Raw genomic sequence first — 24,170 nt, 5'->3', positions numbered from 1 at the left:
ATCCATCCCAATCACTCCAGAGCAGAGGGTCCAAGGCTCCCGTAATGCTTTTCCCCTTCTAGCCACAGTCTGCCTCCCTCTGCCGGCTCCTTTTGGGTAGAGCTCCTGTGAGTGGAGCGCCCCTCCTCAGCCGCTTCAGTCTCTGTACCACCTAGGCCCCTGCTCTACCTTAGGCTGCTGGCTGCTCTGGCCTGGAGCTGTCCTCAGATGCTCAGGGGTAGGGGCGTGACCCGCACACAGTGGGCGTGGCGAGTGTGTAGAGGCCTAGGGTAAAGTCTCCCACACCACACCCAAGTCTTTCTCTTTGCCGCTTACTTCCTGAAGCTGTCCCTGTTGGAGGCTGAGGCTACCCATTTAGGAACCAGGTCATCAAGCAGCCGTGGCTCTGAGCCTGGCAAACCATGTGTGCTTAACAGGGTGAGCTCTAGGCATGACCCAGAGCTCTACAGGTGATGGTCTTGGCCAGGGGTAGAGTGTCTTGGTGTCCTCGGGTACCGAGTAATACCTTAGTTACTGTCTTCATTGTCTATGAAAATAAAAGAAACGTATAGGGACAACACATTTTTATTTTCTAGGTGGGTAAAGATGAGGTGTCTTGTTTGCCTAGCTTTAGGAATCCATTTATCTCTCTCTGAGGACGTTTGTGCATTTTGGGAGACTCAACCTGGCTTCAGGGTGCTTTTCCTTAGAATCCTCCAATAAGGGCTGGGGGCGTGGCTCAGTGGTAGAGCCCCTGCCTAGAATCCCCCAGTGAGGGGCTGGGGGCGTGGTCTTAGTGGAACAAGCTGGAAGCCTCAGGTTCTACCCTTCTTCCCGCCTCTCCTCTGCAACTCTCCCCTCTTTCTATACTCAGGGTTGGGTCAACCCACATTCAGTTCCACTTTCCCTTGGATGCTGGTTCTCTCTAACCGCATCCTGAGAAAAGAATACGGTGCGACTGCCCTTCCTTGGTATCCTCTAGTCCCGACCTGCTTCAGCCACTCCCAACTTCAGGAACTTACATCAGTCTGTCTTTTTAGCTTAAACCTAATTCCTCTCCCTGCTTCACTCTCTCATTTTTCTCCATGGAGTCCCCTGGAACTGGAGCCCCCCAAGCTGCGTGAGGTCCGTGCTGCACTCCTAGCCTCGCCCCGCTGGCGGCCCAGGCCGAGCCTCCGTCTCTCTCAAGTACACCGGCGTCAGGGCACTCACTGGCTTGGCAACCACTCGCTTGCTTCACATCTTTCTTCCCGCACCTCCTGGAGCCCCAGCCAAACTCAAAAATAAACTAACTAACTAACTAAATAACTAAATAACTAAATAAATAAATAAACCCCAAAGTACCTTGGTAGTTTTTAATCCAACAAAAAGTGTTTATTTTATTTGGAGAGCTTTATTGGTCGACTTTCATCCTTACTGGTCGAATTTCAGCCCCACACTCGATTTTACTCGTTGCTTCTTGGACCCTATTATTTCTCTGATTGATTGGATATAATCACAGCAAACTTGTTAAAGAAAGGAAGAGGCAAATTCTAACCTCTTCCGCCAGGGGGCACTGGCGGGCTTCCAGAGGGCTGCTCTTGGGGGGGGGGGACAAAAAAAACACCACCACCAACAAAAATCCCCCCCAGAAAACTGGGATTCTTTCAGACGTGGGAAGAAACTGCTGAGGATGGGAAAGGTGAATAAACGAAGCCCGCGCTATTTACAAAGAATACTGCTTCGACCCGGTTTGCTGGCTTTGCTATTTTGTAACACTGATTGAAAATCTATGATTTCACAAACACTAATAATATGCATGCATGCGTACATCATATATGTACACATAATATATACATTATATAGGGTCTTGATAAATAGCCCAAGCTGGCCTCAAACTCAGTTTTTCTTCCTTCGCTCCCTGGGTTCTGGGGTTACAAGCATGGGTCACACTCTTGGATAATTCAATGTTATAAAAGGATTTATTTATTCTTGTGTGTCTGAGTGAGTTTGTGTGCACCATGAAAATGCAGGCGCTCTCGGAGACCAGAAGAGAGCATTGGATTCCCTGGGACTGAAGTTACATGTGGTTGTCAGCCATCATGTGGGTTCTAGGAACTGCACTCAGTGGCTCTGTGAACTCAGCAAGAGCTAACCCTGAGCCATCTCTTCAACCCTTAACTTCAGACTTTTAATTGATTGTAGAAACCCAACACCCCACATATGCAGGTCTGTGAAGGTCATCAGCCTGGGAAAGTCTTTCCTATTTGAGGGCTGGAATATAGTTTAGTTGGCGCATGAAGCCTTGAATCAGATCTCTAGTGTTGCGTAAGCTCCAGGCATGGGGATATGCACCCCAACATATGTCATATGTAAAGCCAACACTGGAAAAGTAGAAGCAGGAGGACATAAAGTGCAAGGTCACTCTCAACAAATAGCGAGGTTGTTTTTTTTTTTTTAAATCTATTTTTATTTTTATGTGCATTGGCCTTTTGACTGCATGTATGTCTGTGTGAGGGTGTCAGAACCCCTTGAACTGGAGCTACAGACAGTTGTGGGCTGCCACGTGGATGCTAGGGGTTGAACCCAGGACCTCTGGAAGAGCAGCCAGTGCTCTAACCACTGAGCCATCTCTCCAGTTCCCCCTGCCCTTATATTGTTGTGGTTTTGGTTGCTTCTTTTTGCCTGCATCTGAGTATCTTGTAAAGAAACTCCGAGGGGATTTTAAATTTACATTTTTTATTTGCGTGAACGCTTATGTGTGTGTGCACGTATATGTAGGAAGAGATTAGATGACCATTTTTGGGGCACTGGTTCCACAGGTAAAATTCACATGGTCAGGTTTTGATGGCTATGTTGCAGGCCCATAATGAAAGGGTTTCTTTCCTTCCCCCTCTCTTTTGAGTCTGTGTAGCTCCGACCTGCCTGGAAACCGGAGTTCTGCCTGTCTCTGTCTCCCGAGTGCAGGGACTGCAGGCATGTGCCACCACAGCCCAGCTGACCTTATTGTACTGGTGGTTCTGGGCTGTCCGTGGGGACCCTCGTCACCTCCTCACTGGCTTTTCTGGATAGATGAAGGCAAGGGACAGAATGGCCAGGTTTTGGAGTTGCTCTTCCCCCAAGAAGTCCCCAGTCTCACCACTTCAACCTAGGGCAGATGACGCCTCTGGACTTCTCCATCTTAGCCATGACCCTCTGTTCTTCCCAGGATCGCCCACTTTGGGCTATCAACAGGTCTGTCTCCCCACTAGACTGTGGACCTAGGAGATGTAGCTATAATCTAAATAATTCTTCTCTTCTTCCCTTCTCCTTTTATTTTTATTTTTATTTTTTTTCTTCCCTTCTTCTTATTCCATGCTCCCAGACCCAGCTTTTCTCTGTAGCCCATGGCTAATCTGGAATGTCCTCTTTAGCACCAGATTAGCTTCAACCCTCCCATCCTCCTCGCCTCGGATGTCTGAGTGCGATCACAGTCAGGTACCACCCTGCTTGGCTTTTGGGTTTTATTGTTTGTTTTTGTTTGCTTTTTATCATGGCCCATCACCCCAACCCCCAGAACAGAAATTGGGCAATGGCTATTTATTTGTTACATAAAGGATCTATTCCAACGTGTGCAGTATTGTCCCACACTACAGTATTAGAGATAATTTGAGGGGCTTGTCCAAGTCATACAGTAATGAGAAACTAGTGTCTGAATCCGGGCAGTTTGACTTCCTATCCTGTATTCTTATCCAACATGGCAAATGACTGGTGGGCTGAAAACCAGCTTTCCACAAAACCGATGTCTGCCCTCTCAGCCTTTTTCTTCTAGAAATCTCCGGGAGAGCATGCAAGCGAGTGGGAGGGTAAGGACTGTGAGGACAAGGGAGAGGCGCCAGGACAGCTAGACCCAGGCTGATTTGAGGGTGAGAGAGGGGGAGTTCGAGGGGTTTTTCTAGACCCATAGGGGGCAGCCGGAGACGGCAGCCAGAGATGTGGGGGCGGAGAAAGGGTGGGGACCGGCCCCGCGGGGGGCGATGCGGTAGCTGCAGCGGCGGCCGCAGGAGTTTCCCACAATGCAGCGCGGCGCGCTGTCCCCGGTGCTGATGCTCAGCGCTGCCCCGGAGCCTCCACCGCGCCCGCCTCCCGCCCTTTCCCCGCCGGGCCCCGGCTCAGCGCCTCGCCATGGCTCGGCTCGGTCCGGTCCTGCCCCAGAGCCGTCTGGGGGCCTGGCCGCTGCGCTCGATAGCAGCCTGCGGGCTGCCGTGGCGTTCAAGGCGGAGGGTCAGCGTTGCTACCGAGAGAAGAAGTTCCGAGAAGCCATTGGCAAGTACCACCGGGCACTGCTGCAGCTGAAGGCGGCTCAGGGGGCTCGCACTGGTGGTCTGCCCGCCCCCTCCCCGGGACCCCCCACCAGCCCGGGGCCCGCCCGCCTCAGCGAGGAGCAGCGGCGCCTGGTGGAGAACACAGAGGTTGAATGTTACGACTCCCTCACTGGTACGGGGCCGTCGGGGGTGGGGGCGCAGAGGACACGGGTGAGACGGGTGGGTGGTGAGGGGTAATAAGGAGGCCTTAGGGCCTGGAGGTGGTGGCTGGAAGCAGAAGGAGTCAGGGCTGAGGTCTGACTTCAGAACTTGATGAGGACAGGACTTGGGAGTAGATGAACAGGGCTTCTTGGATGGATGATCCAGGGGCTTAGATAACGGGCTCTGGACTTGGTCTTCCAAGCCCCACTGCCCTGACTCATTCTTGCACCAGACCTGCCACGCGTGAGCCAAGGTTAGAAAAGCTTACCCTGCACTGGACCCTCACTTCTCTAACTGCTTGGGAAACCTCCAGCTAATTGCTTCAGACCCATCTGCCCTGCGCCCTCTAGCGGCGGTGCAGATAGATCTTATACTAACGGGCTAGCTGATTAGTGTCCCCTGGTGGCCAGAGCAATCCCTTAGGCCCTGGGGAAGAGGCCAGGTTATTCCAGGTCATGTGAATACTAGGGGATGCAGACTGTGTCTGAGGGTACAGGGTTTCTGCACCCCCACAGCTTGCCTCCTGCAGTCGGAGCTAGTGAACTACGAGCGTGTGCGTGAGTACTGTCTCAAGGTGCTGGAGAAACAGCAGGGCAACTTCAAGGCCACCTATCGTGCCGGCATTGCCTTCTACCACCTGGGTGATTATGCGCGTGCGCTGCGCTACCTACAGGAGGCGCGCAGCCGAGAGCCCACGGGTGAGTGGCAGGGCAGGGCTGGGCTGGGCAGGGGGTTGCAGCAAAGGAAACCAAGGCAGGAGGACCAGGGTAGAGCCAAGCTACCCCGGGGAAGTGCTGTTACCAGCTCTGGACAAGCTCTCTTTAGCTACCTGAGACTCCTCATACACCCACCCATTATCCATCCACCCCCCCATACCTTGTTCACTAACCAATTCTCTCTCATCATTGGGAATTGAACCCAGGGTCCCACGTATGCAAGGCAAGCTCTCTACCAACTAGGCTACATCCCCAATGCATTGACCCATCCGTGTCCCTACCCACTCACCGATGATGGCCTTGACGACTTCTCCCCTACACCCATATTCCTTTGCTCCCTCCTGGTCACATTCAGTTCCTCAGTCACCCCTTGCCCTTCACTTATCTGCTCACAACGCTTGCTCTGCCCTTGGGGAGACCAGTGAGGGGCACTCATGTATCCATGTGTGTGTAGACATGACCCGAGCCCACGAGGAGGGAACACGGCAGGTGCCAGATGCAGGGCTGTGGGAGCAGGGACAAGATTAGCTTTCCCGTGAAGTGATTCGGTGAGAACAGTTGTCACTTGGGGATGAGTGGAGGTGGGAGAAGAACCTCTCCCGACAGAACCCTGCTGCTGCTGCACGTGTGAGGGAGGAGGTGTGAAGTGTCTCTGGGTGGCTGGTACAGCTGAGGTGCTGGGAGTGGAGTCACTTACTGTCCTGAAGACACGGGCTGCCGCCTCAGGACACCCAGATAATGTCGCCATCCCTCCCCTGCAGACACCAATGTTCTCCGCTACATCCAGCTGACTCAGCTGAAGATGAACCGTTGCAGCCTCCAGAGGGAAGACAGTGATGGTGGCGCTGGAGGCCCGGCTCGGAAGGCCGTGGGCTGAGGCCAAGGGGCAGCCTCGACCTTACCCCCTCCACCCTTACCGGGCAACCTCCCCTGACTCATGCGTTTACTGGTAAAGCACCTGCCACTGGTGTGTCCTTTGTGTGATCTTATTGTGGGGATGGAGGATCGGATCCATTACCTACGTCACTTCCTCATGAATCCAGAGGCCCAGGGAGGACATGTAGTTAAGGGTGTCCCACTGTGGGGTAAGTCAGCATCAGGGCTGAGGCCGGGGAAGCACACACAGCCAAGCTTGGTAGGGGGCAGGGGTTACCTTTAATGCTGCGTCTTGTGCCAAATGCCCCCCAATGTCCTGTCCCTGAGTATCCCTGCCCACCCTCTCCCCACAGCAGGTTGGGCTCAGAGCTCCACAACCCGGGGTACAAAGGAATAAATTAAGTGTCCTCCCCTCCCCCCTTCCCCAATAAATAGAGTGAGTATCCTGCCCAGGGCCTCCCCCACCTTGGCAAACGGTGGGCTGCGGCGTGGCCTGGGGCGCTACATTCATGGCTGCCCAGGCGGGTGGTGGTGGGCAGGTCTCAGTGAGAGCCATAGGCCCCACACAGGGGCACTGTACTGTCCTGGCTCTGGCCCTCCATGTCCATGTCTAGCAGCGTGGGCTGCGCGCTGGGGGGCCCAGGGCTCTCTGGAGTGTCGGGCCTGCTTGGAGGCGAGATGCTGAGTGTCCGGCCAAAGGAGACCAGTTTCCAGGGGTCCAGACGGGGGCGGCTGGCGGCTGGCCGTGGTCTCGGGGCAAAGGTGAGGGTGGTGGGACGGCCAGGGAACTCCAGGGGCCGGCGTCGGGTGGGGAAAAGGGCCTGGGGGTCGGGCAGTCGAGGGAAGTCCAGGGGGTCTCGAGGACCTGGGGAAAGAGGATCACATGCGGTGAGGGGCTGGGGTAAACGGGTTTCTACACCAACACTCATCCTTGGGAAGTGGCGTTACTGGCTTCTCTTAAACAACTCTCAGCTCTTGCTGTTCCAGCTGCTCCAGTTTTCTAGGAAGGCCAGAGCCATTAGCCCTGTACTTGGACCTTGAACAAGTTCTCACAGTTCCCAGTGGCTCATTCTTCTGGAAGATGGCCTTTTAATTTTTTCTGTGACAGGCTGGCCTGGAACTCTGTGTGGCAGAGGATGGCCTTGAACTCCAGAGTTGGAGGTGTGTGAAATCATCCAGTCTGATGTGATGTTGGGGATCACACCCAACACGTTAAGACAATCATTCTACCAGAGCGGCTGCACCCCGCTCGCTTTTCCATCTCAGGGACAGAGTCTCAAACTCTGAATGTGGCCCCGGATGACCCCTAATCCTGAGCACTGGGCTCACAAGTGTGCTAACTCTCCCAGCTCATGCCTGCATCTCTGAAGAGATGGGAACAGCTCCTGGCTGGGACAGAGAGGCTCGAACCTGATCACAGTAGCTGTGAACCCAGGGCCTGCAGGGCACAAGTAATTCCTGTCCACCGTGCTGGCTAATAAGCAAAGACAGTGCCGAGAGCTACGATGCTTCCACTAGCCATCAAGTCACCTGCCCTGTCCTTGCAGACGTTGTATTGTCACCTCCCAATTTATCCTGACTCGGGCACCCCTAAACCCCACAATGGCCCTGGCCACATGGGCAGGGGATGCTCTGTTAAAGATGGCTGGTACAGGCCCCACTCACCGTGGTTGGTGAGCTCCGGAGGCTCCCGCTGTCTCAGAGCCCCATCCGATGGCGTCCGCCTGTGTCCACGGCTCACAGCGTGGGCGGCAGTGACGTGGGTGGGCGTGAGTGACTGCCGGGGGTCCTTCTTGAAGCTCTCCAGCTCTACGTCCACAAGAGGATTGGTGCTGGGTGAGGGCGTGAGCGGAGAGGGTGGCGGGGAGGGCGCGGCGGGGGCGGCCTCGTCGCTGTCAGAGCGCAGCAAAGAGCGCGTAGAGTTGCAATCCGATACAGAGGATAATGACACTAGGGTGGCGGAGGATGCCAAGCCCAAGCCTGGGGCTGTGTCTTCGCGGCGACCTCCAGGTCGCCCGGTTGGGCTGAGACCCCGAGGGAAGCGGCCGGGGCGCGGGAAGAAGAGACCGTCCAACCAGCCTCGCTGCTCCTCAGCGTCCCCGGCCCGTGCCTCGGCCACGTCGGCGCCCAGGCCCACCGCACTCAGCAGCGTGGCGCAGCCCAGCAGCGCCAGATCACAGCGCCTGCGAGCTCCGTGTCCTGGCCGGGAGGGGGTCGCAGCCGGCGGCTCCCAAGGCGGCTGAACACAAGGAGAGGGCTCGGTGGGCAGAGGCACCTTGAGGTAGGACGGGGTGGAGTAGGGGGAAGGGGGCACGTTGTTGCCTTCATCTGCCTCCGCAAATTCTTCTGAAATCGGAGAGATCCGTCACTCGGCTGACCCTGCCTTTCCTCACCTTCCCCTAGAATTAGTGGCAAGGACTTCCTCCAATGACCTCCGATCACACAACCCCGACAGCCCTCCCTAGGTGTCGCTGTCACCCTCAAATCTCCCTCTCCGAAGCCTTGCTTCTGAAAATGAGTGCCAATTCCCAGGCCAGTAGCTGCTATCTCTTCTGGGTGATGTTCCCTCGGCCAGGATTTCTCCTGTCCCCACCACTCCCCAGAGCACACCCACTCTCTTACCCATCTCATTGAGGCTGGCGAAGCCTGGGGCCATGGGGGTGTGCTTGGGAGATTTGCCCAGGTTGGGGGCGCTCGAGGACCACTGCTTGCTTCCTTCCCCAAGGGCCTTGAGCCTGCAGGGGCGCAGGGAGATAGGGTCAGGAAGGGTCAGGCAGGAATAGGGCGGGCAGGCAGCTCTGCGCCCGTACCTCTCCTCTCCTCCGGCCCGCTCCTTCTGCAGAGTGGAACTGGGGCCCCATGTCCTGCCTTTCTTCTTGCCCCCAACCAGTTCTTCCTTCTTTGGTGGCCCACTGCGGCTCCATGTTCCACTGCCGCTGCTGCCACCGCAGTCTATGGGGGTCACTGCACGGGAGAGAAGTGATAAAAGCAGGTCCGCTCTGACAGCTCCTCCTGCTGTAAAGCCTTCCCCAGCACGCCACTGCTGTCAGACCACGGCCTGGATCAACGAAGAACTGGCTCCTTCCTAAGCTTTTCCTCAGCTTCTGAACCCTGCATCCTCATCCCCACCTAAGCCTTCAGCTTCATTGTCGTCAGCACAGCCCTGAGATCTGGAGACAACGGTTCTGCTCCTCCGTGCTCCCGAGTGCCCCCTGGCTCTAGTGTCTGCTATCATTCCGTGGAGAGACACAACTCTCACTGACCTCCGCATCCATCCACTGCACACGTGGGCCCACACACACACACACACACACACACACTCTCGTTTGCAAATGTAATAAAATAATGCGTGCAGTCGAACCTGGGAGACCAACTGAGACTTTCTTAAAACAAAAACAAAAGGCTGAGGAGGAAGTTAGTTTGTGGGGTGTTTGCCTCTTAAACAGAATCCCTGGGTTTCCACCAGCCCGGCATGAACTGGTTGCCGTGGCACGTGCCTGTAACTCAGAACCGGGCAGGTAGAGGGGGAAGGATCAGGAGTTCAAGGTCGTCCTTACACAGTGGCAGACCTGCCTGGGCTACATGAGACCACGAGACAGGCACTAATGGAAAAGTTCAGTAGTTTGGGATTTTGTCTGGGCTCTGTGTGTTCCCCTTGTGCTGACGGCAGCTCCAGGCCCTCACCTGCACGACTACACACACCTCCAAAGAACCCGCCTCTGCCAGCTCCGTGTACTTCCGTCTTTAAACTGTGTAGATTGGCCATCCCTGGTAACAACCACATACAGATGCTCCCATTCAAGTGTGCCCCAACTTTTAAGGTCAATCACCTATTTTCTATCTACTTCCTATACATAATTAGACACAGGCATACCTATACACACACTCACACATGCACACTCTCTCACACACACACATACACATTCAAAACACACACTCTCACACATATACTCTCTCTCTCACACACACACACATTCAAAACACACACACTCACACATATACTCTCTCACACACACACATACACATTCAAAACACACTCTCACACATATACTCTTACACACACACTCTCACACATTCTCACACACACTCACAGATACACACTCACACACATACACATTCAAAGCATACATACACTCACATACTCTCACACTCACACACAGACATACACTCTCACACATATACTCTCACACACACACTCTCACACACTCACAGATACACACTCTCACACACTCACAGATACACTCTCACACACAGACTCACAGACACACACTGTAACACATATACTCTCACACATACTCACACACTCATAAACACACACACACTCACACACACTCATACATACACACACACACTCATACACTCTCACACATATGCTTTCTCACACATACAGACACACACTCTCTCACACACATAGACTCACACACACACTCAGAGCTGCAGCAAGGGCAGGGGTAAAGCTAAGCAATGGTGCACATGCTTCACATATATGATGCCAGGAGGCCTTGCACACTGACAAACATTTTTTAAAGCCCAGGGCTGGAGAGACAGCTCGGAGGTTAAGAGCCAGGGATTGGTTGTCAGCACCCACACGGCAGCTCACAGCGTCTGTAACTCCAGTTCTGGGAGAATCCGACGCCCTCTTCTGGCTTCCTCAGGCACTGTATACACATGGTGTATGGCCACAGAAGCAGGCAAAACACCCATACTCAAGACATAAAAATAAGTAATAAAAACTTATTTGTTGGGCTGGAGAGATGGCTCAGTGGTTAGAGCACTGACTGCTCTTCCAGAGGTCCTGAGTTCAAATCCCAGCAACCACATGGTGGCTCAAAACCATCTGTAATGGGATCTAATGCTCTTTTCTGGTGTGTCTGAAGACAGCTAAATAAAAAAAAAATCTTAAAAAAATCTTTTTGTCTAATAATAAAGTTTTAAAAAAATTAGTGAGATTGTGTCTCCATGGCTGTATGTTCTGGCCCTGTAGCCCCTTTCCATAAAAGACTCCATCTCTCTTTGCTCTGCTGAGCTGGCCTCTGGGCTGGAACCGTGTTGCCCTTCTCCCCAGCCATGTCTTTGCTGTTGCTCTGCCAGGGGCTTGCACACTCCTAACCACCCTCGCCTCAGGCCCCCAGCTGGACAGCGTCAGCCTTTTTGTGACATCCACTTTCCTGGGCTGAGGGCACTCAGAAGCTGCTTACCTCCTATCTCTGCCCGTGCTAGGTTGGCTCTGGGAAAGACGTGCGTTTGAGTGGACAGAGTAAAGGACCCACCGTGTCCTGTTGCTCCATCTACTCCAGGCTCAAGCAGAACAAAGGCGAGGGGCCCTGCTTCTGGAACCACCGTCGTCAGGTCCTCTTAAGTAGGCAGCAGCTTTTCTGTGCCTCCAGCTTGCAGAACGGACCATGCACCCCAGGGTCTGAACTCTGTGACCAAACCGTCTTAAAGCATAGCTATATATTCTTCTGATATAATCTCTCTGGAGAACCCTCGTACTCCCGCCTGTCACTTTTTGGCGCTGGGGACAATACAATCACAGGCACCACCACTGAGATATGCACACCCCCAGCACCAATGTCTTTCTTCTAGTCCCTGCCTGGAAAAGACCTCTTTGTGGATTTTTGTTACCTGTTGCGCCTGCTCAGAAGCAGGAATGCCAGCACTGTGCTGAGGCTGCTGACTGACTGTGGGAGCCTTGTATACTCACAGCGGATAGCCCTCAACCGGGGAATGATGCTGGGGCTGGCAGGAGGGCTAGCCCCATCGGATCCTTTCCTCTTGTCCAGGGTAGGGGAGGCCTGCACGGTGATCTTATGTTCAAATCCTGAGAGAAGAAAGAGGCGTTCCTAAGTACTGCATCTGGTAAGCAAAGGAAATGCCCTCTGTTCAGACAGAGGGGTGACAGCAGCTGCTTTATGCACTGGGTCGCAAAGGTGCTCCCCATACCCATCAGCACCCAGGGCTGCCAGACTCCTCTTAGAAATCAGTCTTAGACTCTTCCCGAGTGAACAAACTTAGAGAGGTCCAAACTGTGCTTGACCAAGAATCCAGGCCTGAGGCTCCACCACTCAAGCAGTTACGTTTCATGTGACCATGAAGCACTTGGGGCAGCCGTGGGAATGGAATCTAATATCTACTCCCGAGGAAGCGTAAGGAAGATACTACATTTGTCAGAGGCCCTAAAGATGCTAGGCACAAACTAGGTAGGTGAGCCAACTTTCGTCTACTTCGACTTTTATAAAACCTTAGCATAAATCTAAAACCACATGAATGTTTGCAGTGTCAGAGGTCAAGCCTTTGCACGCTAGGCAGGCACCCAACCACTGAACCACATGTCCAGCCTCCCCCTAACCCCGGTCATTTGGGGGAGCCATGCTGGGAAATATAACCCAGTGCCCTGCAGCTGTTAGGGTGTTAGGCACGTGCTCCACCAGCAAGCCACGTTCCCACCGGCTCTCAGAGCCACAGCCCCATCACCTGTCTGATTTTTGGATAGGGTTTCCATACGTAGCTCAGACTGGCTCTGAACTCTGTATCCTAGGCTGTCCTGAAACCACTGCCTCTGCCTCCCCAGTGCTGGTGTTACAGGCATCATTATGCCCGACGTGGAGACTTAACACGCAGATCAAGATGTACTATAAATACAAAACACACCAGATCTCAGTGATTCAGCGTGACAACAAGGACATATCTTAGTGGGCTTTTTTTGGTTTTTTTTTTTTTTTTTGGTATTGCTTATATAGATATATTGGGCTAATTAAAACATACCTACTGTCTCACAGCTTGTGCTGTGATTTGTGATAGGGTCATAGATAGCCTGATCTTTAATTTGTTATTCAAGAAAGATGTTCTTCAACTCCTAATCCTCCGGTTCCCACTTCCCAAGTGATAGGATTACAGGCATGAGCCACCAAGCCTGGCTTCTTTTCGCTTTTTCAATATGGCTACCGAAATATTTAACATTACGTAGGTGGCTCTATTTCCACTGGCTGGTACTGTGGCTGGCCTGGCTCTGTGGTTTCTGTGTCAGGTAGGGAGCCAGACTTTCGTTTTGTCTCCGAGACACCCATAACCCTTATCTAGGGTGGCCCAGACTGGCCTTGAGCTCATGGCGGTCTTCCTGCCTCTGAGTTTCAGGATGGATGTTGGGATGACAAATGTGAGCTGCTACTCCTGGCTTTAGGGTCATCTTCTCTATGTGATGGTACATTTGCAACAGGAAAACACTTTAAGGTGCTGAGGGTGTAGCTCGGTGGGAAAACGATCTTGCCAAGTACGCATGAGAATTGTTCAAACGAATCAGGCAACCCTCTATGGAGACACCCCACCCCCAGGAAGTTTCTGGGGGCGCTCAGGGAACTGGGAGGTACCAGAGGGCAGGCTGATGTGGCTGCTGCCTTCCCGTAGCTTGAGCAAGCGGCTGCGCTTGAAGTTGCCCTTGCGTTTGCGGACCTTGGGCTTCTCCTGGCTCAGTTGGCTCATGAGCAGGTGCAGCTCACGTTCTACGATGTCCATCTCGCGCTCCGCCAGCTCCTGCTCCCGGCGCCGCAGCTGCTCTTCCTGGAAACGCTGCTCCTGCGCAGCGCGCAGTAGCTCTTCCTCCCGGCTGCGCAACTCCTGCTGGGAGGTAGGGCTTAGCTGCTGGGGCTGGCCCATGGTCCTAGGACAGCTGGGTCTTGTGGGCATCGGGCTCTGGGTTCACATCCCTCCCATTTAGACTTTACTAGCTAAGATGATTGTCATGGATTAGTGCCAAAAAGGATGCGTTTTCTCTTTTTTTTTAAGACAGGGTCTCATGAAACCTAGGCTGGCCTCCAACTCACTACACAGTGGAGAGCAACAGGTACCACCGTGCCTGGTTTATGCTGTGCTATGATACGGTCCAAGGTCATATTTTTGGTTGTGAGCCTAGCCTTTAACGGCTGAGCCATCTCTCCAGCCCTGGTCCAAGGTCTTGAGTCTGCTGGGCAAGCGCTCTGTACACATGCTACACCCTAGTCCTGTTCCAGCCCTCAGCTCTTTAGTCCGTTAAGTAAACTGTTCTTTGGAAAACGAGCACACACAAAAGCAAAGAGTAGTGGGAAACTTCAGACGTGCCCCAAAGCCGAGAACAGCGCCCTTGTTACCCATAGCTCATTCTGGCAGCCACCTACACCTTGCAAGTGTGTCCCCCGACCCTTCTTTACCCTCTCCTAAATCATGCTATCATATAGCATGCAGCATCACCTCTAAGGACTTCAGCATGGGTTGGGGGGCTTTCTCAAATCTGTCCGCCAACACAGAGCTGTCTTAACATGCAAAAATACCCTGCGTGGGCCCAAGGAGGATGGAGAGGGTTCAGGGAAAGGGGTTCTGAACTGCCCAAGGCAGCAGAGCTGGGATCTCCAGCCCATCCTGGTCTCCCGCCTTCACCTTCTCCTTGGTCCGAAGGTCATCGAACATATGCTGGATCTCCAGCTTCCAGTCTTCCTGCAGTGAGTGGAAGGATTCCAGTGGCATCTGGAACAGGGCTGACTGCTCGATGACCTCCAGCTGCCTCAGGATGCTGCCAAAATCTGGTCGCCCATGGGGGTCTGGGTCCCAGCATTCTGGGGTGGGGAGGGGAGAAAGGGGCAAGGGTCAGCATCCGTCACAGCATCCTTGCCCAGGGCAAGGCAAGACATAGCTAAGTTCCTGTCAGCAAGGGAAACAATGGGAAGGAACCCCAGTGTCAGATGCCCGCAGGAGCTCTGGGTCTGCGAGCCGAGGAGGCAGTGATGGGGATGACACCCACAGGCTGCTTGGGTTCCTGGGCCCACTGGAATGCAAGGATGGTATAGAGCTGTGGCCCATGGGACCCTGTCCCCAGAGCTGAGCCTACCCTCTCCACAGGGCCCTGGCTCACCCTCTAGTAGGCGGGCAAAGGGCTCGGGGCACGTGGAGGGGATGGGTAGCGTCAGCTTGTTCATAGCCACACCGTAAGCCACGGCCAAGGCGTCGATTTCTCGGTAGGGGACCTCCCCGGTCAGCAGCTCCCAAAGAAGAACCCCGAAGCTGCAGGCGGGGAGAGGGACAGAGATGCCATAGACCACCCCCGTCTTCCCCTGTACCTCAGCCCTCCCCCGCTCCTACTTCCGGCCTAGCTGGTGAGGCCACAGAAGCCTGATCTGCCCTCCACAGGCTTGTTCTTCCAAAGGCGGACAGGGTGTCTCCTGACATCTTCTGTCTAGCTTTCTGACTCCCAATCAAAATCAAAGTGGAACTCCAATGCCTGCTAGAAAATGCCTACCGACTGTCCTGAAACTCACTATGTCCAACAGCCTGGCCTCAAATTCCCAGAGATCCACGTGCCTCTGCCTCCTGAGTGCTGGAGTTAAAAGGGGGCATCACCACACCAGAGCCATCTTTTTAATGAACCCATCACTTTTTTGTCTTTTTAGAAACTGCTTTATTGTGTGAGCAGGGGCATGGCTCACACGTGGAGGTCAGAGGACAAGTCACAGGACCGGGTTCTCTCCCACCAGGTGGGTCCCAGGGAACGAAGTCAGGTTCCCTGTCAACCTTGGCAGCAAACACCTTTACCCACGGAGCCATCTTGTGTGCACTAGAAATCTTAGAGATTGAATGTAGAACCTCGCACGTACACACTGGGCAAGCACTCAGACACTGGGCTACAGCGTCACCTGCCACAGCAACTGCAGCCGCCCCTCCCCCATCTCCAAGGAAACATGGTCTCACCATAGCCAAGGCTGACCTGGAGCTCACTCCATAGCCCATGCTCAACTGACCTCAAATGAAGGCTCCTCTGCCTCTGCCTCCTGAGAACGTGCCTGGCAGGGCACATCCTTCTTAGCATTCCTTCAATAATCCTTACAGCGTTGCTTCTAAACACCCAGCCTCTTCCTGTATACTCTGTTCCCTTTGTCAAGAACACTCTTCCTTCATGGTTTAAAACTTTGTCCTTTAAGTCTCAACTGGGGGTGCCCCCTCTGCCAGGAAGCCCTCCTTGATCCCTTAGTTGTGTGCCCACAGTACCTACCTGTCAACTCTGGTTAGGAATACTTCCCATGTGTACTTACTTACTCCAGAGCAGACACTGCTAGGCAGGCTTAGTTATCCCTACAACAAAGCTTCAAGGTAGAAGGAACTGGCATGATTCCATCTTGCTATCCTTAATGGCAGGGATACCCCCTTTCCCTTCCTTCTTTCTGGCTGGAATGTGGGCATGAAGCCTGGAGCTCCAGCAGCCATTCTGGATCATGAGGATAAATGGTTTTCACAAGGAGGCAGCATGATGCCCTCCACTCCCATGTCCCCGGACACCTACAGGGGCGTTTGTTAACTGGCTGAGGCCTGCTGCTGGTGGCTGGGAGCCACAGCACTTAGTGTCCTGACCTGTCACACCTCCACCTTATTTGGGAGCACATTCAAGAAGGAGCCTGTGAGGTTGGGGTCACCATATCACCCGGGCTACCCAAAAGGTTCAGCAACACAAATGATCACTTTATACATGAGACCCTCACCACTCCGGTCTGATCCAGTTCTACCTCAAACACATTACTTTGCGATTTGAACAACTTGCAGCTGTGACTGACAGTCAATGGGCACAGCAGGGTGTGGCTGGTACCCCGCACCTAAGGGTAACACCCATCGCGCACTCCGTCTCTGGCCCCTTCTAGCTCTGCTGCATTTGAACTTCCTGCACACTGCCCCCCTCACTCCGTACCTCCTCTGTGGTGCCCCGGTTGTCCGGCTGTGTCTTACCAACGTGCTTTTGGGACTTGGAAAATACCTCCCTGTCCGCCCCTTCCTACATTTATCTTCACACACAAATACTTTCCTGATCTTTACAATTATTTCACAACTTTCTCTCTTTCAAACAAACGGACGCCGCAGCTCACTGTGTACCCGGACTGCTCTGGAACAGGCTGTGTAGACCAGGCTGGTCTACACTGACGGAGATCCATCTGCTTGCCTCTGTAGTCTGATGCTAGGTGTATACCACCATACCTAGCAACTGTTTAGAAGTTGGTTTTGTGTTGTGTGCGTGCCTGTTTGTATGAGTGTGCATATACACGGGTGCACATGGAAGCCAGAGGCAAACTTCAGCGGTCATTCTCACGAGCTACCCACTTAGACTGTGTGGGTTTTTTTAACAGAGTCTCTGTGTAGCCTTGTTGTACTGGAACTCACTAATAGACCAGGCGGCCTCACAGAGAGCTCCCTGCATCTGCCTCCTGATGCTGGGATTAAAGGCATGTGTGACCACACCCAGGGTCCTTGATTTCACTTAAGACAGGTTTTCTAACTGGGATCTGTAGCTCGTGGACTAGGTTAGACGGCTGTCTCTGCCTGCTCAATGCTGCTGGGATCACCAGCAGGTCTCCATGCCCAGCATTTACGTGGAGGCTGTGGGTTACACTCATGGCAAACACTTTACTAACTGAACTATCTTCCCCGCACCCTTATCTTACAGTTTCCTTTTAGTCCCTTGTTACTATCTGTGATGGTGGGGATTTCATTTGCTGTGTTACTGAGGATTGAACTCAGGGCTCTACAGCAAGCTATCCAAGTATGCTCACGATGAGCCACACCCCGGCCCCTCACTGGGAGACTCTCGGCAGTGCTCTGCCACTGAGCCACGCCTCTAACCCTTCACTAGAGGACTGTGCTCCAGGCTGGTGCTCCACCACTGTGCTACATCCACTGGCCTCTTATTTTGATCTTGAGACAAGCTCTAAGTTGCTCAGGCAGGCTTTGAACTTGCAATCATCCTGTCTCTGCCTCCTGAGTGGACGGCATAACAGATCTAAGCTGCCAGGAAGGGCTCTCTATGTTGGCTGACTGTGGTGTCTCTGGACATCTGTGTAGCTGGAGGAATGAAAGGCTACATCCAGGTTTAAAGACTACACAGCCGATGGTGTTTCAGAAGCCCTTTAGTGCTAACATCTCTTTCTTCTGAAATTCTTTATTCAGGTACAAATTTTTGCCCAGGACCTGTTCGAGCCTCAGGAACACTTAACTGCTTGGTCACGCCCCCCTCCCGCTAGCACCTCCTTCTTCCTCTCCCTCTCCCTGAGGACACCCGCCAGCCTTTCAGCACCTCCAGACATCGCTGCTTTTGGAGAAGAGGGAGAGGCGGATAACCTCAGGAGCCATCCAGGCGTAGGTCCCCGCCGCACTCATTTTGGTCGTCTTGTGCCACTCTCGGGCGAGGCCGAAGTCCGTGATCTTGAGCACCGTGTCTGCGAGGTTGTGGTTCTCAATGGCCTCCAGAATTAGGACTGGGGGTAGGAAGAAAGGTGGGTCAAGACCTGACAGGCACGTGCCCTAGGCTTCTGCCTTCCTCTTTCCCTTCAGTAGGGTCCCCACTCCGCGCAGTTCCTTCCTGCCCTGGTCACCAGAAGTGGCTCCTGGCTTCTAATGCTCAGGCTTCTTGAGGGGTGGCCTGCAACACAGTCACACTGCCCCTCCCTGTCTTCAGTCTGTCAGGTAATCACACTGCTGCCCTTCTCACTAACCAGGCAGAGGGTTAAGCCCTAGGCTTTAACTCTTGGAGATTCATACTACTTATACTGGTCAAGAAAAAGAGGGGCTGGAGAGACAGCTAAGTGAGTACTGATCTTGCGGACATCTTGAACTGTATTCCCGTCACCCTCACCAGACAGTTTACAACCATCTGTAACTTCTGCTCCAGAGGATCTGATGCTATTGAACTCCACAGAAACTCGTGCTCACACATACACATATTCACGCATACACACACCCCTGCACATAGTTAAAAATAACTCTTGGGACTGGAGATATAGCTCAGTGGTTAACTGCTCCTGCAGAGACCTACACAGTTACCCGGATCTGTACTTTACCTGCTGATCCGAAGGATGGGAGATACTTGGGAGTAGATCCCTGTACACAAGCCCTGCTAAGCGATTCGCTCCCCATCTAGCTGTCAGAGCACAGACAGAAAACAAGTAGCGGTTTTCACACACTGAGCTTTGGGGAAGGGTGGCTATGCAGAACCGCCGTGATCAAGACGGATACAGCTAAGCACACACAAGAGTTTTAGCAGAGGCAGTGTCTATCTAACAATGATGGCGGCTAAGATTAGTGTCTACACTGGGGTTAAAAGCCTTTCTAAGAATGCACTCATAATTTTTATTGCCTAGAAAACTAAGTCTTAGAGAAGTTACTTGACCAAAAGCATATGGCTACCTAGATAACAGAACGAAGACTTGGACCAGATTTGCCATTTTTGCCCAATGTCTTAATGCTGAGATAGTTTATGCAAGTTTGTGCCATGTCTGAGTGATGGGTATTGAACGCAAGGCCGCGTGCATGTGAGGCAAGCACTTTAAGACTATGCTACACCTCAGCTTGATATGTGTATATGTTTGCCTGTATGTTCACATGTCCAACATGTGCATGTGTGGTGCCCGAAGAGACATCAAGTATAGAATCCCCTGGAACTGGAGTTACGGACGTTTGTGAGGCACCATGTGGGTGGTGGGAACTGAAGTCACGTTAGCCATGTTCTCTGCAAGAGTAGCCAGTGCTCTTAACCACCAAGCTCTCCCTCCAGCCTGCAAGCCTGGCGTTTGCTGTTTTGAGACGACCGTCTCACACTGTAGTCCACTCTGACCACGTCTGCAGCCACCTCCACATCCCACCAGTTTTCCTTCCCACTGAGGCGCACTCTTCCCACCTCACATTTGCCCCGCCTTCCCTATCTCTTAGTAAAGCTGATTCTGTTATGTTCAGTTTCTGTGCCCCCAGATGTTGCCTTTCCTGACTGTCAAATATAATGAATTCACCACAGTTCCCTCAGAATCTCTTTTTTCCTCTCTCTTCCTATCTTTCCTCTACCTATGGGCCCTGCATATCTATATGAATCTATCATCCCTTATCTACAGGTAGATTAATCAATCAATCAATCATCTATTCTTATTTACTAGATATAAATTACATGTTAGTGAGGGATAGGGTTTTCTTCCTGTTCTTCTTTTTGTTTGTTTCTTTCTTTCTTTCTTTTTTTGAGACAGAATCTTATTAGGTGACCTTGGCTGTCCTGAAACTCTCACTATGTAGACCAGGCAGCCCTTGAACTCACAGAAATCTGCCAGCCTCTGCCTCCTGAGTGCTGGGATTAAAGGTTTACAATACCATGCCTGTCTCTTCTCCTTTAAAAAAAAAGTTTATCTATTTTGTATGTATGCATCTGTGTATGAGTTGTTACAGACATGTCCCAGTAATTAAACTGAAGCTGCCAGGCTTGGCAGCGAGTACTTTTGCGCAGCTAGCCATCAGATTGGCTCCCGATTTATTTATTTATTTATTTAGACAGGATCTTCCACTGTTGTCCAGATTAGCCTGGAACTCCTTATGTAGCTCGGACTGGTCTCAAACTTACGGCAGTCCTCTTGCTTCAGCCACTACACCCATGTCCCTAGGCTCTTCCATGATCCCAGAGCCAAGGATGAAAGACAGCAGATGCTTAAGAATGACTAAACCAAGTCAGGCATGGTAGTACACATCTGTAACTCCATTACTTGGAGGCTGGGATTGCAGGTTAGCAAAACTAAAAGTAACCCAGCACCAGAACTAAAGCAAACCAGGCATGAGGATGGCTGAGCAGGTTAAGGTACTAATAACCGGATGATCTGAGTCCCATCCCAGAACCCTCATGGTGAGAGAAGACACGTGACTCCTGGTACTGTCCTGACTTCCACACATGCATGGTGATGTGTAATCCCAACCCCAATAGTAAAGAATTCATTTTAAAAAGCAAAAAAATTACTGAAGCAAAGGACAAATGGCATCAGACAAGGAACCTCTTGGGGTAAGGTGTAGGCAACTGTTGCAGGAGCCCTTGTCCACTACTGCCCCAGAGGAAGCCGAGGCCTGAGAGCCCAGCACCTTGTCCAGGATATATCAGAAATGTTCTATGGATTCTCTAGGTGAGGAAGGGCCTAGTATCTCCTCGTGCCAGTGGCCCTGCCTCTACCCACCCAGCATTTTAGAAACACTAGAATGTAGGCATCCATACAGGCAGGAACCACCTGCATCTATTTTGTTGAGTCTCCTGGACTGGGCACAGGCCACGGAAGGTCTCCAGTACTTGGTCACTCTCTGTGTGGAATGTATGAATGTCAGGAGTAGGAGATGCAGACCACTCAGCCCCTCTCTGCTAAGGGCTAAGGTTGCAGTTAGGAACAAGCTTACACAAGGCAGCTGAGTGGACTCCAACAAGCACTGAAGGTGAAGGAAGGATCCTCACATTCCTGCGTTAAAAATGACCCACTTGAGGGCAAGGACCATGGAGGCCTCATTTGTTGTGGAGGCCCTATGCACAAGCTTGGGTCTTATAAACACCAAATGCAAGACTGAGGCCATCAATCTATAAGATAAAAATGAAAGATGTGAAATGAGGCTCAGCAAGGATGGGAGAGCCAAGGAGGCAAAGTCTGCCCAGCTGTATTCCTAGGAGTATCTAGCACACAGCATGATCTAGTACACTCCAGAATGATCTAGAAAGAAAAGTAATGCCTCATCTAGAGGACTCTGAGGGAAAGTGTCTTGGTGCTTGGGAGAGCCTAGCTTACTGACGGGTCCACTGATATTTGCTGAAGCCTTGAGATGCTTTTGGTCTAGGTATGATTTCTAAGGACCCTTCCCATCTACTTGGCCCATTGCTGACTCAATCAACCAATCAGCGTTGTAGAGCCTGTGACTGGCAAAGCAGCCTGGAAGGGTTTTCTATCAGTCACACTCTTCCCAACCCCTTTGTCTGTTCCAGTTTGCTGGAGAACCAGCAGCATTTCAAGAGCGGTTTTGATTTGTCCCGTCCCATTCCTATCCCAGGGCACATAAGGCAGTGTCTGGAGACGATTTTGGTTTTGTTAGTTGAGAGCACGGTCGCAGAGTATTAATGACCTCTGTGGGTAGAGCCCTAAGGCCACTAAACCACGTAAAGTGCACAGAACAACCCCCCTACCAATGACAAGACCACAATGGTTAAAAGTGACAGGCTTGGGAAGCCCTGGCTTCCGTTTATCTCTGCCTGGTAGACTTGAGGCCATGAGTATCATGAGGACAGACTCTGAAGGTAGCAATGAACTAAGGGACTGTCACAGTGAGTGCCGTGGACACACAATCATTGACTCACTGTGATTACAGCCTCAAAGACAGTCTGCCTTCCAACCTTTCTGGGCCTCCTTTTTTTTCTTAATACAACCAACGCACCCCCCCGCGCCCCAGCCTTGAAGGTTTATTGCTGCTCCTACTTGCCCCTTGCACAGTGCCATCTGGTGTCCCTTGTCCTTTCCAACCACCTGGGCTTAACCTCATAAGGTTCAGCAGAAGAGTTTTGGGAGAGAGGATACCACTTACTGTTGATGGACTTGAGGTCCCGGTGAATGATGGGCACAGGGGCATCATTGTGTAGATAGTTCATGCCCCGAGCCACCTGCACAGCCCAGTTGACTAGCACATGCGGGGGGACCCGGCGACCTGCCAGTATCCTGCTCAATGCACCTCCCCGAGCATATTCCATCACCAGGCAGAGGTTTGGGGGGCTGAGGCAGGCGCCCCTCAGGGCAATGATGTTTGGGTGCTGCAGGGCTCCAAAGAGCCGGGCCTCCTGGCGCACCTGCTCCGCTGTCACTGCCGGGTCCCGTTCAGGGTCCAGCCGGGCGGCCTTGACCGCTACTTCCTCTCCACGCCATAGGGCGCGATAGACCTTGCCAAAGCCCCCCACACCGATGATCTCCTCCAGCTGCAGCTCGTGAAAGGGGATCTCCTGTGGCAGCTGGAGGTCTGTGGGTGCGGCGGGTGCAGCGGGGGCCACGTAGTTGCTGGGGAAGACGCCCACACGGCCGCTGGGCAGCTGCCCTGTCCACCAGCCCTCATCTCCAGACACCGCACAGTCCTGAGAAAGCACCTGGACGCGGTCGCCTCTCCGCAGGGTCAGCTCCTCGTCGCCCACCGCCTCGTAGTCGAACACGGCGGTCCACACTGGCCCCGCGGGGGTCGCGCCCCACTCTCTGGCCGCCACCCCCTCCTCCTCCTCCATGGGGGAGGGGCCGGGGGCTGCGGGAGGCCGCTTCACGCAGGCTGCCCGCGGAATGCTGAGCGCGGGGCCGGGTGGCCGGGATGGGAGACAGTCCCTGAGGACCCCGGGGGGGTCCTGGGGACCATGGTTGGAGGAGGGCCTCCGCTGGAGTGAAAGAATTAAAAAAGAAAAAAATCTAAAAAACACCTTTCCCAAGGATAGGACGGTTCCCTCGGATTTGGCCGTGCAGTACAGGCGATAGGTTCACCTGTCCCCAAAGATGTCAGGGTGCAAGGAGGGCCGGGTTGAGCGGGGTCCGCCGGCGGAGGCCGAGGCCGAGGGCAGCAAGCGGCCGCCCCTCCCCGCGCCTCTCACCCCGCGCAGCTCCACCGGCGGCCCCCGGCTCCGCATCCCCAGCCACGACCGCAGGGCCGGGCGGGGATGGCGGCGCCCCGGGGGCGGCCGCCCCGGGATGGGGTGGCGCGCCCCTCGACCTCCTCACGCGAGGAACGGGTGGGCAGCCCCCATCCTCTTCAGCCGGCTCCCGGTCGGCCCCCTAAGTCCCTCTCCCCCACCCCCGGGGCTCTTGGCGGTGTCCAGTGACGTAAGGATGCCGCCGCCGCGATGCCGCCTGGGAGTTGTAGTCCCAAGCTGCGAGGCCTTGGGTTCGTCCCCAGACTTCACGAACCGTAGCCCTTAGACCCTGTCTCCTATCGGGAAGAATGAACCAACGCTTTCCACAAGCCCATCAGACGCCCCTCTCACGTTGGGGTTCTCAGTAAACGACTCATTTAGCCAAGAGAAACATAGGATCTGAATGAATGGAATTTACGGACCGATACTCCTAAAGCGGATCGGACAAGGTTCGCAGCAGAGTCTCTCGGGTCCCTTACTGGAAGTGCATGCTGGGAAATGCAGTTCGTTCTTGGACCATTGCGCTCCATGAAACCACCTGCTTCAGAGAGCTAGGGTGACTTCAGAGAGCAAGTTGGGACGCAGTCTTGTGCGTCCTCTGTGGGCAGGGGCAGGCTGGAGGGTGAAGTCTTGGAGATTTCATAGCCACATTTGCTTGCCTCACCAGCTCTGGGATCA

The 24,170-nt window shown here is 53.3% G+C and overlaps 2 protein-coding genes across 2 annotated transcripts; one reads left to right on the top strand and one right to left on the bottom strand.

Moving 5' to 3' along the window:
• Positions 1-4,013: 4,013 nt before the first annotated feature.
• Positions 4,014-6,056, top strand: TTC9B (tetratricopeptide repeat domain 9B; the record flags this gene model as incomplete). Its single annotated transcript, XM_080909026.1, has 3 exons — positions 4,014-4,434; positions 4,979-5,161; positions 5,941-6,056. The coding sequence occupies 3 exons, from the start codon at positions 4,014-4,016 to the stop codon at positions 6,054-6,056; spliced, it is 720 nt and encodes a 239-aa protein (XP_080765152.1).
• A 317-nt stretch (positions 6,057-6,373) lies between these two features.
• Positions 6,374-23,637, bottom strand: MAP3K10 (mitogen-activated protein kinase kinase kinase 10). Its single transcript, XM_080908581.1, has 10 exons — positions 22,418-23,637; positions 18,135-18,315; positions 14,937-15,085; positions 14,465-14,640; positions 13,423-13,669; positions 11,760-11,876; positions 8,866-9,019; positions 8,678-8,790; positions 7,721-8,401; positions 6,374-6,920 (listed from the first exon to the last, which is right to left on the bottom strand). Exons 1-10 carry the CDS (start codon positions 23,097-23,099, stop codon positions 6,598-6,600), a joined length of 2,823 nt encoding a protein of 940 aa, XP_080764707.1. The 5' UTR covers positions 23,100-23,637; the 3' UTR covers positions 6,374-6,597.
• Positions 23,638-24,170: the final 533 nt, after the last annotated feature.

Source organism: Micromys minutus (genome assembly GCF_963924665.1).
Source record: "Micromys minutus genome assembly, chromosome: 32".
NCBI lineage: Eukaryota > Metazoa > Chordata > Mammalia > Rodentia > Muridae > Micromys > Micromys minutus.
Note: the sequence above shows the minus strand (reverse complement) of the source record. Positions and strands in the feature narration are given on the sequence as shown.